Raw genomic sequence first — 17,414 nt, forward strand, 5'->3', positions numbered from 1 at the left:
TCAGTAACGTATAGAGACCTCGGTTTGTAACTATACTCCAGTTACTATTTGAAAATTATAACGCGCTAAATTAAGTTACTAAAAAAGTAATCAAATTACAGTAACGCGTTACTAAGGAATGCGTTACTGCCCAACACTGCTGATGTCACAGACTATTTTACCGATGTTCTTGCTACGTTTCTGGACCTTGATTGTGGTAGGACCCATGCTGTCTATGGAGGGTCAGAGAGCTCTCAGATTTCACAAAAAATATCTTAATTTGTGTCCTGAACATGAATGAAGGTCTTACGGGTTTGGAACAACATGAGGGTGAGTAATTAATGACAGAGTTTTCATTTTAGGGTGAACTATCTCTTAAATGCCTAATGCCTAGATATATAATTTATTTTGTTATTTCTTCAAAGCACCAAATGAGCACCCCGAGACCCAGCATGTCATTGCATTGACTCTGTGTGCAAAACCGATCCTTAATGCCCTGATTTCCAATCTCTCCCTAGAGAACATTGCATGAGGCGTCTCTAATGTCTGAATAGAGAATACAGGCAATGATGGTAAAGTGGCATGACGCTGAGTTTCCTCAGTGGCTGTCACACATCTGTGCTCGTTAATGTTCACTATGCTCTCCGCCTCTCCCAGGACAGGAATGGTTACATGGACGAGAATGAGCTTGACGCCCTCCTCAAAGACCTTTGTGAGAAAAACAAGAAGGTACGCATCTATATAAAAAAAAATAAAAAAAAATTAAAAAAAACTGATCGGAGGTTTCATGCTTTCATTTTCTGAGATCTGTTGATGCATTCTGACTCTCAGTTGAAGCTCAAGATGAGCACAAACTATTTTCCTGAAGCAGACTCATAAATGATAATACTAGTGAGAAATCTAATCTCCTGCTGCAGCATGTGGATTGCATGCAAATTCTCAGCATTAGAGGACAGAAAAAAGGAAGAAACTACTGTCATACACAACTACTAAAAAAGCATTTGTCTGGGATCAGTGCAAGTTCAGCTAGTAATCTGTAGATTACCACAGATAACAGCTTCAGTCCCTCAGTTTGTAAAAACAAACAAAATTAGCACATATAGAAATGCACTATTTCTACTCTTAAATATACTACTTACTGTGGAAGTCTGCAGGGAAAAGCATTCCACAAGAATGAACGATTCCATGAAGTGTAGTTGTCTTTCTTGTGCCAACAAATATACTATAAATACAGGAAGTTTTGGCAGGGCCCATTTTTAAAATAACCACTAGGCTTCAGTTATGTTACAGCTGTGAGTCATGATTAGTGACTTGCTAGCTGCTGATGGGGGAGGGGCCTTTTCTTTCAGAGAACATCTGATTGGACAAAAATCTATGTAGTGCAGGATGAGTCATAAAATATTGTTAGTCCATTTTCCTGGCTGAGAAAAATTACATTTTAAAGTTGAAAATTGTGAACTAGCATATAGATGCCCTCATAACTAAAAATAACGTTTTAGCAATCAAACATTGCAATTTTTATCTATTTTTATAAAATGAGATATTTTAAAACATAATTTATTCCTGTGATAGCAAAGCTAAAATTTCAGAAGCCATTACTCTAGTCTTCAGTGTCACATGATCCTTCCACATCCACTGATTTGGTGCTCAAGAAACATTTCTTCTTATTATCGATGTTGAAAGCTACTTTATTTTTTTGTGGAAACCATAATAAATTTTTTTTATTTGATTAACAAACTTCAAAGAACAGTATTTATGTGAAACAGTAAACACATTTATAATGTTACAAAAGATTTCTGTCACTTTTAATCAATTTAATGCATAATTTGTGAATAAAAGTATTAATTTCCCAGAAAAAAATCTTTCTTACTCCATGCTTTTGAACAGCAACTGTTCAGGCCATTCGGACCAAGGGTTTGTTCACACTTCATAAATGTAATAAAGTAAAAAAGTAATTTTAATTAGATTATACAGTGTATAATTCAATATATTTATATGGTTTGTTTTGGGTTTTAAAAATATTGCTGCATGTCTGAAAAAAGCCTTTGAGACTCATGAAAACTGAACATTTCTAATGCCACATTGACAGATAGGCAGAAAAACACTCAAGATGCTCTTCTGATCTCTTCACAGGTTCTAGAAATCAGCAAAATCCCGATGTACAAGAGCGCCATCATGGCTCTGTCTGATGGCGGCAAGCTCTACAGAACAGAGTTAGCGCTGGTGTTGTGCGCAGAGGAGATGTGAACGCCTCCATCTGTACTCACACCATCCCAGAACCCCATCCTCAGCTCACCTGTGATGCGTAAAGTAGCTAGAACCCTCTTACGTTTTTTCATTTCAAACATGGATTTCACATAGACAGGCAACCCAGTGGCACATACTTTTCAATTTGTTGTTTCTATACTGTTTCTAAGTGTACAGATTTTTTAAACAATGGCACACATACAATACTTACAACCTACACTGCATACATAAACACAACATTTCCCTTAACAAAAGAAGAGACCCAACATGCTAACAAATCCCCATCCTGATTCAATATCCAAAATATCCACCAATTCAGTAAGTATAATAAATATTGATTTATCTTACAATATCTTAGACAAAAGCAATAATGTCCTCAAGGAATGCTGATGAAACACGGCCTGTCGGTGGGATCTGTGTAAAACTCCAAAAGGCTGCATTTACTTTTGCGATGCATGTTTGTAACAAGACGGCAGGCCCTGCTAGTGGGGTATGTTTGACTGCAAGCACATGCCGAATGTAATGCATCGCCCCAGTCCTGTCTCTAATGTTAGATTTTGCACTGTAAAGAATGACATGCTACTCTATGCTAAACACCACAGACACTGTGTAAGAAAACATTAAACTTATTGAATGACTATACCTGCATCCAGTTGTGTGTCATAGATCCTTTAGTCTCTAAAAATCAGCCTAATTTTAATTCCAAACATGTATGACTTTTTTCTTCTGTGAAAGTCAATGGGATCCAATGTTGATTTGTTTTGGACTCCATTGATTTTCATTGTATGGATAAAAACAGTTGAAGCATTCTTCTAAATACCTTCTTTTGTGTTCTGCAGAAGAAAGTCAGTCGGGTTTGGAACAATACGAGTAAATGATGAAGATCTGAAGAAGTTGTGTGATTCGGTGCAACAATCACAAAATGAAAATGTTAGTTTGCTCAGTAATTTAAATTATCCTCAAAATAAATGCCTGGTTTTGAAAATGTACTGTATATGAACAAAGCTGGGGTTGGAGAGTTCTAGCAAAAAACACAAAGCAACTCTCAGTAGAGTTCTCTTTCCCATTTAAAGTTTCAACAGATCATGATCTTATCTTATAATTGAACAGTTGACCTTCCCAAAGCAGACACCCTAAGACATAAAACTTGCGTCATTGCGAACAAACAGAAACACTGTGTTTAAACCTGTTTGTTTAGTTGGAACGTTGAGAGCTTGATGAAACTAAATCAACTAGGATAGTTGCATATTGAAAATGCAGTTGATTTTCATATTTTCCCATATCTATATCAAGAATCAAGATATTATGGAATTTTCGATTAGCCACCTTTGACCGGAACACCAAGGATGAATGGCCTCTTCCCCTCAAGTGCTGTAGCTGGAAAATTGTTTTGAAACCAGAATTTCGATGCCAATTTATTAGCTATTTTAGCACCCTGCCAGTAATATCCAGTGATTTAGGCTTGACCTGAAAATGCCACTGTTAAGGCTAACTGATATTTAGCACTAATGACTATAAGGACATATTGAGGCCTAAAACAGTCAAGACTCAAACTTTGTCCAGAAAATATATTAAATTACATATTAAGAATTTAAATATGTCTATTAGTACGTAATATATTAAATGATTACACTACCGTTCAAAAGTAAATTTTTTTAAAGAAATTAATTGAATGACTACAGATTAGATATTTTAAATAGTAATTTCACATTACTGTATTACTTTATTTTCAAAACATAAATAAAAAAATACCGACCTCAAACTTTTAAACAGTAGTGTGTATACATAAAATCGAATGTCACACATTTAACAAATGGTAAAATTTAGATGTGATTATCTGCATTATACAAGTATTATAATTCATTACTATCAACAAGAGCAAGTCAACAAGAAAACATACCATTTTTCATAAGGATACCACACCACATCTTTTTTGTGTTCTATACTCTCAGATGCTGTCAAGAACCCCAGTCAATAAAGACAGGCAGTAATATAAACTAAACTGGAAGCCACTAGGATGAAAGAGCAGAAAACAATGAATATAAAAACTCCTCAGTGGTTATTTGAGTGGAGCCTGATTTAAAAACACTTTCAAAGATTAAAAAAAAACAAAAAAAAACACAAATACAAATACAAAGCAATTAAAGCCTGTATTTTCCTTTTTTTTTTTTTTTTCCTCAAACTGGTAATTAAACAAGAATAAAGCCAGAATTAAGGCAGAATTTATTCTTCAGAATATATATTTTTGACAAAATTAATTTGAAAATTAATTTAAAATAAATTAGCATGAAACGAGTTAATGTATACCAAACTATCATATCTACTAAAAAGGTAACCTACATGTTTACAGCATACATAATGTAATTGCCATCGTTACAATAGATAGTTAAGGCAGAAATGGCAGACTGGTCACAATCTAGAATTCAGCACAGCTCAAAAACTTCACACAACAATTCAATGTGATAAAAATGTCACTGGGTGGATATTTTTATGTGCCAAGACAATTTAAGTCTCAATTTACACAATCTAAACATCATATTTCAAAATAGTTGATCCTCTGTACTACAATGGGAGATTGAGATCAGGACTGTCATTAGTGCTGAGTTACTGCAGTTTCAGAGGTTTACGATCCTTTTGTGTTTCTGATTTTTGCTTCCATTATGGCCCATTGCTCCTGTGTGACCTAGCAAATAAAATCAAGGTAAACATATAATAAATAAAGTAATAAAAACTCCCCATTGTAAATTTCTGATTGACTGACTTTGAAGGAAAAAAAAAAAATCACCTCTTTCATGCCATTAAACTCGCCAGCAAGGGAAACGTATTCACCGCCATCCATTCGAATGATCTGTGAGGACAGAGGAGATATATAAGATGGAAATTTGTCTTTCACTGTGAAAAACATATTAGCTGCCCTGTCAGGGCTCCTTAACTTTATAAGTATAGGGCCATTACAGTAATGCGCCGGACCATATAATTCCATATTGATCTCTGCAGCACAATTTTTTTCTCTAATTCTTCACAAAATTCCCTCAGATATTCAGAGAGGGAAAAGGGGTGGAGTGTGTGCCCTTGGCTCCGTTTCCATTTGGCTGTAAATGGAGAGGCCCTGTGGGGATGATGCTAGGTGAGCTCTCACCCGGAGAGATGAAGCACTTTTCACGCAAGGTCACCGAACTCACCGCGCCTGATACCCAGCTGGCATAATCGCTGCAGAGGTAGGCGGCAAGGTTGGCGATCTCTCCAGGAGTTCCCAGACGACCCACGGCTATATTCTCTAACATCACCTGCTCAAACGTACCAATGGGATCCAGTCTGCTAAAGGCACCCTTCAGAAAAATACCAGAGTCACTGTAAAGCACTGTTTTTCAAATGGATTACATAACATTTTTAAAACGTAAAGCTTTAAAGATTGAAAATAATCTAACTGGACAGAGAGTCAGAGAGTTAAACTTAAAAACCGAATAATTCAGACTGGTTTTCATTGAAATGATCTGACAAGAAGTATGATTCATTCACAAACTGGACATCACTACTTCTCCATAAACACACCTAGGTTTGGATGATGATGTTTTCAGAGAAGAACAACTTAAAAACATGAACATTACCTTGGTTTTGATTGGTCCTGGTTGAATAATGTTGAATCTCATGCCGTATCTGCCCCACTCTGCTGCCAGAGACCTATGGGTAGACTGAATCAGTCAGACCTTTTACACATGCTCTGATTTATTTAAACTTTGTCCCACTTTTCGGGGACATCTGCTCGTCCTATCTATCAGACATGGCCACCACAGTTTCTAGTGCCATTATTCTCCTGAGACAGACTTTTTAGCATTAGGTTTATCACACAGGGAAAGCATTAAGAAACATGGTGACTCACAGTCAAGCCAATGAAAATGCAATCAAAGGGCTGCTAAGGCTCTGGTGATCTTATGTACAGAATGTATAGAGCATACTTCAAATCAGAGTGCAATTATGTTGCCACTTTCCTCTTCAGCAAAATTGTTTTTTTGTAAGGTCCAAATCTGGTATATAAGTGCTGTAGGGTCATTGAAAATTCTAAGTAAAAATAAATTGTATTGATTAAAAAAAATTAATTAAAATAATCAATTTTAATATTTGTAAGATTTTGAAAAAAAAAAAACTTTTATTACACTTCCACATTCAGAAAGCAGAAGCGACAAGTAGTAGTAAAACAACTTCCCCTTTAGTTTGTATTAATGGTGGTTCACTAACATTCAAACATTTCAACTAAACAAAATTTTAAAAATTAAATTTTTTAAATATTTTATTCATTATATTTATTATATTCATATATTAAAACACTATGACCTAAAATAATAATAATAATATATACTGTATATAAACACACACTTTTTTGGGGAAAAAAAACACTATGACCTAAAATAATAATAATACAATATTTACAATATATATAGGCAAGGCAACTGATTCAGATAAACAACTTTTTGTAATCAAGTTAGTGATTCTCAGTTAATCACTCATGAATATATAAACATCAATAATACAACATCACCAATTTTAATATAAGTAATATACATAACTACTAAATAATAAAAATATAAAATACTAAAAGCAGTGTGTCTAATAATATATAAATAAATGTATTAATATAAATATATAAATCCTGTCATTGAGCTAAACATTTCAGCAGAGATTATATAATTATTAATGAGCTACTGATCTGAATCATCAGTTAGATAGTGTGCTGTTCACCTCTCCCTGTTGTATTTTCCACATATTTAACACTCCTTGAGGGGAGAGGATCAAGATCCCCATCTTACAATTAAAATGTAAATGAAACATAGCACACGGCACCTTCATTATGATAATATATGCAGCCCTCCAAGAATATATTAGAAAGGCATTTGACAGGAGGACCTGATTCACAAAGGAGACACCAGCCTACCAGGTGAATTGGACCTAAAAATGTGTCTGTAGTGTAACAGAGTACATACGTGCAAAGCTTCTCCACTCCAGCTTTAGCCGCAGCACTTGGCACAACAAATCCTGAGCCACTCTCAGCATAGATTGTGGTGATGGCCAGAAATGCAGCACCTTTATAAATTCAACAAGATTATCAGTTTCTGGTGCTTCAAATGAGATGAAACTAAACTTCAGATCATCGGAGACACAATGGGATGATGATAAAACAGTATAAGCTGTTATGTTGCATCAAGAAGAAAAATAATAAATAAAATCTTTGTTTTCAATTACCAATGAAATGCAAACACAAATACAGTGTCGTGAAGATCAGACTTGTTATCAATAGTATAATATCTTTAGACTATGAGTTAATGGAGTAATTGAACAGTCTGTAATCACAATGTTCAAGGAAGCAGAAAGAGGTCAAAATAATCAGGTGAGAGGCTGGGTGTCTGAATTTGAGCAGCTAATTCTCTCTCTCTCTCTCTCTCTCTCACACACACACACACACACACACACACTAATGTGGCTGAGGCAATGAACCAGAATCATCTTATCTTGCTTGTTGTCATCATACCCACACACATACTTGGCTCTTATCATTGCAAAGTAAATGTACATAAAGACAAATGATTTCTTAATTTACAGAGAAGTAATTGCACTGGCTTACTGGTTACAGCCAGAAGCTGTTATCTTAACAGAAAACAAAGAGAGCAGAAAACAGCATGAATGCACATAAACTAGCCTATTATAAAAACAGGCTTGATTACCAAAACAAAATCCCACATTTTGACAACTTTTTATGCCACATTTCCAAAAGCATGGCTCATGGGATGTGCAAGAAGCCACAGGCAACCTCATTACAGCATAAACATCAAGACAACAGGCAGTGAAAGAAATACATGGATCATCTGGACAACCATACATCTCTTGTGCACTCCAAGGCTGCATTTATGTGATTAAAATTACAGTAAAAACAATCCTATTGTGAAATATTATTACAATTTAAGACAACGGTTTCCCATTCTAATATATCTTAAAATGTATTTTTTTTTATTCCTGTGATGACAAAGCTGAATTTTCAGCACCCATTACTCTTCAGAAATAATTCTAATATGATGATTTGCTGATACTTTTATGCATATCGTGATTCATTATTTCAGGATTATTTGGCGAATGGAAAGCTCAAAAGAGCATTAATTTAAAAGAAATTTATCTCTATTGACAGCATCTGTGACCAGCTACCACAGAAAATAATTTTGATGTGTCCCTCAAAAACAAAAATGCACTTACATAAATTCTTCAGAACAAAAAATAAAATGATCTAAACCGTCCTTTTAGCAATAGGACTACATTTCTGGATGGATGGACTTTTGGTTATACATTTCCGATTTAATATCATGGTTTACCATGTTTACATGTAAAATTAGGTAATTTTGTGGCTGTACTTTTGGAATGATGTACATTGTAAACAATTTTTTGCAAAGCAATGTCAAGCTGCTTAGAATTCTGATACAAGGGCATGTATTTTCAGACTTTTTTATTTTTCATTTTTACAAATCGAGGAACAACACAAAATTATTTAATTTACTTTCTATTAAATTCAAAACATTCTGTTAACTATTAAAGAATCACTAAAACAAATCCCGCAGATTATCAGTAATTTGGGTACTCTTTTTTTGCACTTACTGCCCTCTAGTGGTCATGTACTCAAAATCAACTACTTCCATTAATGATTAATCCAATCGAACAGAAACTTTTATCCAAAGAGCCTTACATTGAAATTCAGGTACACATTTTTTTTTTTTTTATCAGTGCATTCCCTTGGCATTGCTAGCACTATGCTCTACTGTTTGTAATGGTAAGCTTTCTATCATAATTAAAAGTTGAATAATTACCTTTGCTCCATTTCTATAAAAATAATAATCACCTTTCTCAGCTTTGATGAGGCGTTTCCCGATGTCTAGCGTGACATATGCGGCGCCGTTCAGCACTATGTCAGTGATGGTTCTCCAGGCATTGGGGGAAAGCTTCTCTGAAGGAGAGATGAAGTTTCCAGCAGCATTGTTTATCACCACCTGTGGGTTGACAAAGCATATCAGAAGCAGTTTTGTGTATTTGGCTGAATCTATTGCATCACTGCTGTTAAGATGGAGACCTAAACCTACATCAGGCAGGCCGACATCATTTACAAGCTGGTTAACAGCAGCCTCCACTGAAGCAGGGTCCCTAACATTACACTGGACGGCATGGACCTGAAACATGAACACATTCATCAAACTCTAGGAGGATGAAAACAAGTTCTTCACCATAATCTGGAATCCACATGAACTACTCTAAGGATATGACAATGTTTGCATAGACTTTCATAGGTGGTGTAATAAAAGCAGAGGTACCTTGTTTCCTGTCTGTTGTGAGATTTCATCAGCGGTTTTCTTCAAAACTTCAAGATTTCTGGAAGTGATGTGACGACAGAAGACGTAAGAAAAATAATCGCTCGAATTCAAAGTTATGTAAGTTTTGGCTTTGCTTGTAGGGTGCATTCGCAATTATTCAAGAACTAAAAGACCTACAAATAAAGTGAAGGTGTGTCCAAAGTAAGAAGTCTCTTTATGCTCACCAGGGTACATTTACTTGATCAGAATTACAGTAAAAACAATAACAGTATAACAATTTAAAATAACCCTTTTCTATTTGAACATATTTTAAAATGTAATTTATTCTTGTGGCGGCAAAGCTGAATTCCAGTCTTCAGTGTCACATGATCCTTCAGAAATCATTCTTATATGCTGATTTTGTGCTCAAGAAACATTTCCTATTACCAATATTAGGAACAATTGTGCTGCTTAATTCTTTTTTGAAATTTTTAACAAGAAGAATAACTAACCTGCTGGCTATCACGCACTCTGCTCCCAGTGAAGACAGAGTGGTGGTCATGGCTTTTCCAAGTCCTGTTCCTCCTCCAGTGATGAAGGCCACTTTGTGTTTGTAAGTTCCTGGGAGAAGCATAACACCTTCAGAAGGTGGGAAGAATCTCGCTTGAGGAGGATTGCTCTGGTATAAAGTGTTTGTCCCATTTCCAAACAGCTGTTAAAGGACGCAAAGAGGGTCACTTTATTTTAATACATTAATTCAGTCAGGAATAAATAGTAGCCTAGCTATTATAAATAGAAACTGGGTGAAAGGTCATAATGACAATATCAAGTTCTTTGCTGAAGCTAGAGAATTATACATTCTAATGCATGCAATAGGTCTCAAATGAAAAATCAAGTTTGAAAGGCACGGTTTTCCTATTCAGTGCACATTATAACAATTAAAAGAGATAATTTTACTCAAATATAACACACGTTGCAAGCTATTTAAAATTTAATTCTCTAAAATGCACACTTAAACGCACAGTCTTATATTTTATATATGGTTTATTTATCTAAAGTTCAGCATTTTATGAGATTTCGAAACTAAATTGTAAATGCATGCACAAAATCTTAATTGCACATGGCCAAAATACAATTCTTACTCGTGCTGGTATGAAGCACTTGTTTGGAGAAAGTCTGTTTAACACGGTCAGTACTCTGAGCAGCGCCATTCCGTCAAAATTTATCTTTTTTTTTAGAGAGAAAGGGTGTTTTAACAATGTCACAACATGCAAATAAACTAGTGAAGTCGGACTCAGTAACGCCTCTGACGCTGATTAAATGACTCTAGAACTAAAGTCCGAAAATCCCGAATGATATCTTCCGGTTTCCGGTTTGCTGGTTGATCTGGGATCAGACACGTGAGACATTTCATCCAATAGCGTGCCGCTATTGAGCTGACGATCAGATCTCAGATCAACCAATGGAGACGCACACCTCTAGTTCACTCCTGAGACAGAATAACAAACGAAGCGGCTCTTTTATGTACATGTCTGTATATTATATCGTTCGTATGATTTGACATGTTTGTTAGTAACGTTCGTTTTAACCTGGGCAAAATGTAGAATGTCATTTTGAGTAAGGTGGGAAGAAATAACTATTGCTAACCAGTCGGTTAGTTGACAGCGCGCTGGGCTCAAGGAATCAGGTAAACAACCGTTTATTTTTACATCAGTGCTGTAAACAAACAATGTATACGCATATGTACGTGACATAATACTTTATAACTGGCAACTTATATCGAGAGAAAATAGCAATAATGTAAATATTTGGAGTTTTGTGTTTTCTAGCGAGTATTGCTAACAGATATGATGCAGCATTTTGTCGCTTGACACTGTGTGTGCAGAAGACTCTGTATACTGATTCTGAAGATTATACTAAATTTATGACAAAACTTTGCATGCGTCTACTCTAGTTGCAGGTAATTATTAGTAATAATCTTAAGAAAAAGCTGAATGTTGTAATAATAAACTGCAGAACCATCTTCTTTCTATCTGTAATAGGTATAAATTTGTCTTTGAGCACAGACATCTCTGATCCAGTGAGATGGGGAACCAGCTGGCTGGAATTGCTCCATCACAGATTCTTTCAGTGGATAGTTACTTCTCTGACATCCATGATTATGAATATGACAAAAGTCTTGGCAGTACGCGGTTTTTCAAAGTGGCCAGGGCGAAACATAGAGAAGGATTGGTTGTGGTTAAGGTTTTTGCGATCCAGGACCCCTCTCTGCCCCTGACCAGCTACAAACAAGAGCTGGAGGAGCTGAAAATCAGACTGCACTCCTGTCAGAACTGTCTGCCTTTTCAAAAAGCCACTCTTACTGAGAAAGCAGCCATACTATTTCGGCAGTATGTTCGGGATAACTTGTATGACCGTATCAGCACGCGACCGTTCCTCAACAATGTGGAGAAGAAGTGGATCGCCTTCCAGCTCCTCAATGCTGTGGACCAGGCCCATAAATCTGGTGTGCGTCATGGTGATATTAAAACAGAGAATGTTATGGTGACAAGCTGGAACTGGGTGCTTCTCACAGACTTTGCTAGTTTTAAACCTACATACTTACCTGAAGACAACCCTGCAGATTTCAACTACTTCTTCGACACATCCAGGAGGAGAACGTGCTATATTGCACCGGAGAGATTTGTGGATGGCAGCATGTTTGCCACAGAAAGTGACCAGACAACTCCGCTTGTGGATCTCTCCAGCAATAGCCAGAGGACCAGGGGAGAACTCAAGCAGCCCATGGACATCTTCTCAACTGGTATCCATCACTATTATATTTGTTCTGTGTGTTGCATTATAATATGACATATTTTACAAACATCTTTATCTTTTATTTTCTTTTGATAGGTTGTGTGATTGCAGAGTTGTTTACAGAGGGTGTCCCACTCTTTGACCTCTCACAATTGCTGGCTTACCGTAAAGGACATTTCCAAACCGAACAAGTGCTGATGAAAATTGAAGATCGCAGTATTAGGGAACTGGTAGCATTTCTATTCATATGGGATTTTAGATACTTTGTATTATTTCACTTTAGTTTATGTTGTTTACACATGTTTACACTACCATTCAAAAGTTTAAGTTTGGTCAGTTGTTGTTGTTTTTTTTGTTTTTGAAAATGTCTCTTTTTCTTATGCTCACTGAGACTGCTTTTTTGATAAGACATACAATAAAAGCAGTAATATTGTGAAATGATATTTTGCTATTTTAACATTTTAAAATAACATTTATTCTTGTGATGGCAAAGATCAGTTTTCAGCAGCCATTACTCTGGTCTTCTGTGTCACATGATCTTTCAGAAATTATTCTAATATGCAGATTTGGTGCCCAAGAAACACCAAATCTATTATTATTATTATTATTATTATTATTAATGTTGAAAGCAGTTGTGCAGCTTAATTTTTGTGGAAATCGTGATACCTACTTTTTTCGGGATCCTTTGATGAATACAAAGTTCAAAAGAGCAGAGATAGAATTTTTTTGTAATATTTTTAATGTCTTTCCTGTCACTTTTGATCAATGTAATGAATACTTGCTGAATAAAAGTATTAATTTCTTTAAAAAAAAATCTTACTGACCCCAGTCTTTTGAATGGTGGTCAAAGTCAACATTTCAAAGTCAAAGTTTATTTATAACCATTTAATAAATAATATGATACTAGTTAGTTAGATACTAGGTAGTACTCTGTATAATTTCATCCACTCTATGCAGGTGGCACAAATGGTGCAGCGAGAACCGGAAAAGCGTCTGACAGCCGAAGAATATCTAAAGCAGCAGCGAGGCAAAGCTTTCCCAGAAATCTTTTATACCTTCCTTCAGCCCTACATGGCTCAGTTTGCCAAGGAGACCTTCCAATCTGCTGACGAAAGGGTGTTGGTCATTCGTAAGAACCTGGAGAACATCCTCAATAACTTGTGCAGTGGCGGGCAAACAGGGAAGACTGAAAAACAGGAGAAGGCATCTCAGGAGCTTAGTTTATCCAAGGAGCAAGGGCTGGTGGTGCTGGTGTCAGTGATCACATCCTGTCTGCAGACACTGCATTTCTGCGACTCCAAGCTGGCAGCACTGGAGCTGATTCTTCATCTGGCAGGCCGGCTGAAGGTGGAGATTGTGCTGGACAGGATTACACCTTACTTACTGCACTTCTGCAATGACACAATGCCGCGCGTCAGGGCTGAGGCTGTCCGCACACTGACTAAAGTGCTGGCGCTGGTCAAGGAGGTTCCTCGCAATGATGTCAATATCTACCCAGAATACATTTTACCTGGGATTGCCCACTTGGCCCAAGATGAAGCCACAATCGTCAGACTTGCTTATGCAGGTAGTTTTAGTGCTAAAATAAATGCTGGAGTAAATTATTCCCTAAATTGTCATGTCTAAATTGCTCTTTTTAAATGTGTAAATACTAGTTTTCACAATCCAATCAGTCTCTGATTTTAAATAAAACAAATCATTTGAGAAAATAAATCATTTAAATAGGAAATACTTTGATATTTCTTAGATCACACAAGTAAAATGGATTGTGAAAGCCATTTCATATTGACTTCAATATATATTTATATAATTTAATGCAATTAAATTTGTTTGGGGTCAGTAAGATTTTTAAAAATAAGCAATTCATAGTTTTATACTTTTCTGCTAAAAAAGTGCAAAAGTGATAGCAGTGACATTTAAAATATGAAACATTTTTATTTCAAATAATTGCAAATTAATTATATTAAAATATAAAGCAGTTGTTTTTAATTTTAATAATTTTTCACAATGTTACTATTTTTACAATATTTTCAGTCAAATAAACACAGCCTGGGTGAGCAAAAAAAATAAATAAAACAACATTAAAAAAATCTTACCGACCCCAAATATTTGAATATATTATATTATATTATATAGAGAACATAGCACACTTGGCAGAGACAGCGCTTCGTTTTCTGGAGCTGGTGCAGGAGAATAATTTGAGCTCTGAACAAGACCTCAATGGAGAGGACACAGAAGAAACTCTTCACCCCAATGAAAACTATGATTCAGGTAAATAGCTGCTCTACCATAAAATCTCACTTTTATGGTAGTCTTAAAAAGGTTAATAGATATTGTCCGTATATAACTTTTTGCACTACAGTAATAGCCAGCTTGCATGGCTGTCATTAAAATGCTGTGGATATGATCCATCCCTTGTCCAAAGAGCTGCAGGCCTTGCATGAGATGGTTCAGCAGAAGGTGGTGACTTTACTGAGCGACCCCGAGAATATTGTCAAACAGACGCTGATGGAGAATGGCATCACACGCCTCTGCGTGTTCTTCGGCAGGCAGAAAGCCAATGATGTCCTTCTCTCCCACATGATCACCTTCCTCAACGACAAGAATGACTGGCACCTCCGTGGAGCTTTCTTTGACAGCATAGTAGGTAGGTTGCCGTCACCGTGACACTTCATATAATATCAGAGTGTCACTCACAACATGTAACCAAATCTCCTCCTCCCTGCAGGTGTAGCAGCATATGTGGGCTGGCAGAGTTCCTCCATCCTGAAGCCTCTTCTGCAGCAAGGCCTGAGTGACGCTGAGGAGTTTGTCATTTATAAAGCTCTCAATGCCCTCACTTGCATGTGTCAGCTGGGGCTACTGCAGAAACCTCACATCTACGAGTTTGTCAGTGATATTGGTGAGAGAAATCCTGCGCTCTTGTACGCCATTGTATAATGTGCTTCATAATTATTGTGTATAATTGTTACTGTTCCACAGCTCCTTTCTTATGTCACCCCAATCTGTGGATCCGCTATGGAGCTGTGGGTTTCATCACTGTTGTCGCTCAGCACCTCAACATCGCTGACGTCTACTGCAAACTCATGCCTCATCTCAACCCTTTCATCACACAGCCTATTATACAGGTGATTAGTCACAACTACTCTGAATAAAATTCTCCTTTTGTGTTTCACAGAAGAAATTAAGTTATAAAGGTTTGGAACAACATAAATGATGGCAGAATTTTCACTTCAGTTTTCAACTCTTTTTCTGCCTTTGGACAGATTGATAAGAAGATTGTGTTGCTCAGTGTGCTGAAAGAACCCGTAAGTCGCTCCATCTTTGATTATGCGCTGCGTTCCAAAGACATCGGAAGCCTCTTCAGACACCTGTTACTCCGCCAAAAAAAGCGCAACGGCTCCATCCCAGAATGCCCCATTCCTGAGGATCCCGCAATTGCCCAGCTGCTTAAGAAACTTCTTTCACAGGTCAGGAAAAAAAAATTGTTACATTTTATTTATTTATTTTTTAATTACTATTGATATATTTTATTTTTATATTTAATTTGATTTTTATTGTCTTCATTAATGTATAAGGCTGCTGTTCAAATTTCTTTGTGCAAAATAATTTTTAAATGAGGAAATAATTACATTATTGTTTTAGAACAACACTTCTGTTGTGAAATAGCCATAGCACTTGACACTAACCCTAACCCTCTAAGAAATGACAGTTTTTTAAAAACATATTTTTATTGTAAAAAAGACAGAAGATAACATGAAAATATTTATTAAATTATTTATATATATCTTAACTCCCCACCCCCCAAAGCATCCAAGAAAATTAAATTATACAGGTAAAGAAGTTGTTATACAAAGGCTAAGACAGATAGATCCACATATTTTCACATACAAAAGTGCATATATACGCATATCAATCAGTAGGGTGAGAGGTATTTTTTGCCTGTGCCGATATTTGGTTATTTTCCAGAAACTGTTTAAACAGATCCCAAATTTTATGGTAGTCCTTTAGTTTGCCCTTTATACTGTAGGTTATTCTTTCCAATACAATACAATGTGCCAAATCTTTCAACCAATGGTCAATGGATGGACCTTCTATGTTCTTCCAGTAGAATTCTATCAAACGAATAATGACTGATTAATAGAAGTTTTGTTTCAGGAACAACAAGGCATGTTGCCTTGACTTATGTCACACTTGTATAAATTGTTAAGCCGTATCATGTGGTTTCTATCAGGGGATGACGGAGGCTGAGGAGGACAAGCTCCTAGCTCTGAAAGACTTCATGCTCAAGTCCAACAAGGCCAAAGCCAACATCATAGACCAGAGCCACCTGAGTGATGGAGCCCACAGTGGAGTCATTGATCTCGGTACACTGGGCATCACTGGCCGACAAGTGGACCTCATCAAGCCCAAGCAGGAGTTTGAAGACAAGAGAGGTGAGTGACACACTGTCTGCATTTATATTTACTGTTATTTGAGGATATGTATACACTTCTCATGTCATTGGGTCGCCATTTAAAATCTTTAATTTTCATTTGTTTACAGACTTCATCCCTTCTGCCTCTGGTATATTGTTTAGATCTCAAGTAGCCGAGCTCTGTTTGAAGTTATAATCACTCACTTTGACTAACTCGGAGGCTTTGTGCGTCTAATGCTGGGTACACACTAAAAGATTTTCAAAATGTGAGAGACTACAAACATGAGGACAAAAAAATCCTAGATTTAACCGTTTTGCTCCTATAGTGTGTGGTGTGCCGCGATGTGACAAAGACAGCACACCACACACCAACAGATTTTCAACCAGAGTCCCGACTGTGAACACAGGAAATCTCGCAAAATCTCTCGAGACATGAGAATAAACATGGCGGACGATAGGCAGGAAGAAATTGTGATGATTGTGTTTGGAATGATTTTGACAGAAAATGGACACATTGTATAAACAATCGACAAGCTGATCCTCCATCTCTGCTGTCCAAATCCTTTTGTGCTGCGCCATGACTGCGTTTCTTATGCTTCCGTCTTCTGTCAGCTCGCTTTCTGATTGGATATTGTTTCGTTTCACGTGATAAT

General features: G+C 36.4%; 3 protein-coding genes across 6 annotated transcripts in view; 2 read left to right on the forward strand and 1 right to left on the reverse strand.

Annotated features, from left to right (window-relative positions):
• calb1 (calbindin 1) overlaps positions 1-2,887 on the forward strand; it is a 19,810-nt gene extending 16,923 nt beyond the window's left edge. For both annotated transcript variants that reach the window (XM_016508820.1, XM_016508815.1), the window contains exons 10-11: positions 637-708; positions 2,113-2,887. In XM_016508820.1, coding sequence (XP_016364306.1) covers positions 637-708; positions 2,113-2,226 — 186 coding nt within the window. In that variant the 3' untranslated portion in view covers positions 2,227-2,887. The remainder of the gene's footprint in view (positions 1-636; positions 709-2,112) is intronic.
• Positions 2,888-4,439: 1,552 nt separating this feature from the next.
• On the reverse strand, positions 4,440-10,869 carry LOC107705494 (2,4-dienoyl-CoA reductase, mitochondrial-like). Its single transcript, XM_016508806.1, has 10 exons — positions 10,691-10,869; positions 10,061-10,260; positions 9,570-9,627; positions 9,342-9,428; positions 9,104-9,251; positions 7,206-7,305; positions 5,835-5,907; positions 5,409-5,555; positions 5,012-5,074; positions 4,440-4,909 (listed from the first exon to the last, which is right to left on the reverse strand). Exons 1-10 carry the CDS (start codon positions 10,757-10,759, stop codon positions 4,850-4,852), a joined length of 1,005 nt encoding a protein of 334 aa, XP_016364292.1. The 5' UTR covers positions 10,760-10,869; the 3' UTR covers positions 4,440-4,849.
• Positions 10,870-11,003: 134 nt separating this feature from the next.
• Positions 11,004-17,414, forward strand: part of LOC107705468 (phosphoinositide 3-kinase regulatory subunit 4-like) — a 13,222-nt gene continuing 6,811 nt past the window's right edge. The window contains exons 1-11 of one of the 3 annotated variants that reach the window (XM_016508789.1): positions 11,004-11,235; positions 11,378-11,508; positions 11,591-12,351; positions 12,441-12,574; positions 13,302-13,911; positions 14,481-14,615; positions 14,770-14,991; positions 15,073-15,246; positions 15,327-15,472; positions 15,611-15,814; positions 16,579-16,780. In XM_016508789.1, coding sequence (XP_016364275.1) covers positions 11,634-12,351; positions 12,441-12,574; positions 13,302-13,911; positions 14,481-14,615; positions 14,770-14,991; positions 15,073-15,246; positions 15,327-15,472; positions 15,611-15,814; positions 16,579-16,780 — 2,545 coding nt within the window. In that variant the 5' untranslated portion in view covers positions 11,004-11,235; positions 11,378-11,508; positions 11,591-11,633. The remainder of the gene's footprint in view (positions 11,236-11,377; positions 11,509-11,590; positions 12,352-12,440; positions 12,575-13,301; positions 13,912-14,480; positions 14,616-14,769; positions 14,992-15,072; positions 15,247-15,326; positions 15,473-15,610; positions 15,815-16,578; positions 16,781-17,414) is intronic. The other 2 variants (XM_016508782.1, XM_016508796.1) reach the window with 2 other exon arrangements.

Source organism: Sinocyclocheilus rhinocerous, unplaced genomic scaffold (assembly GCF_001515625.1).
Source record: "Sinocyclocheilus rhinocerous isolate Xijiao unplaced genomic scaffold, SAMN03320098_v1.1 scaffold222, whole genome shotgun sequence".
In the NCBI taxonomy this organism is placed as follows: domain Eukaryota; kingdom Metazoa; phylum Chordata; class Actinopteri; order Cypriniformes; family Cyprinidae; genus Sinocyclocheilus; species Sinocyclocheilus rhinocerous.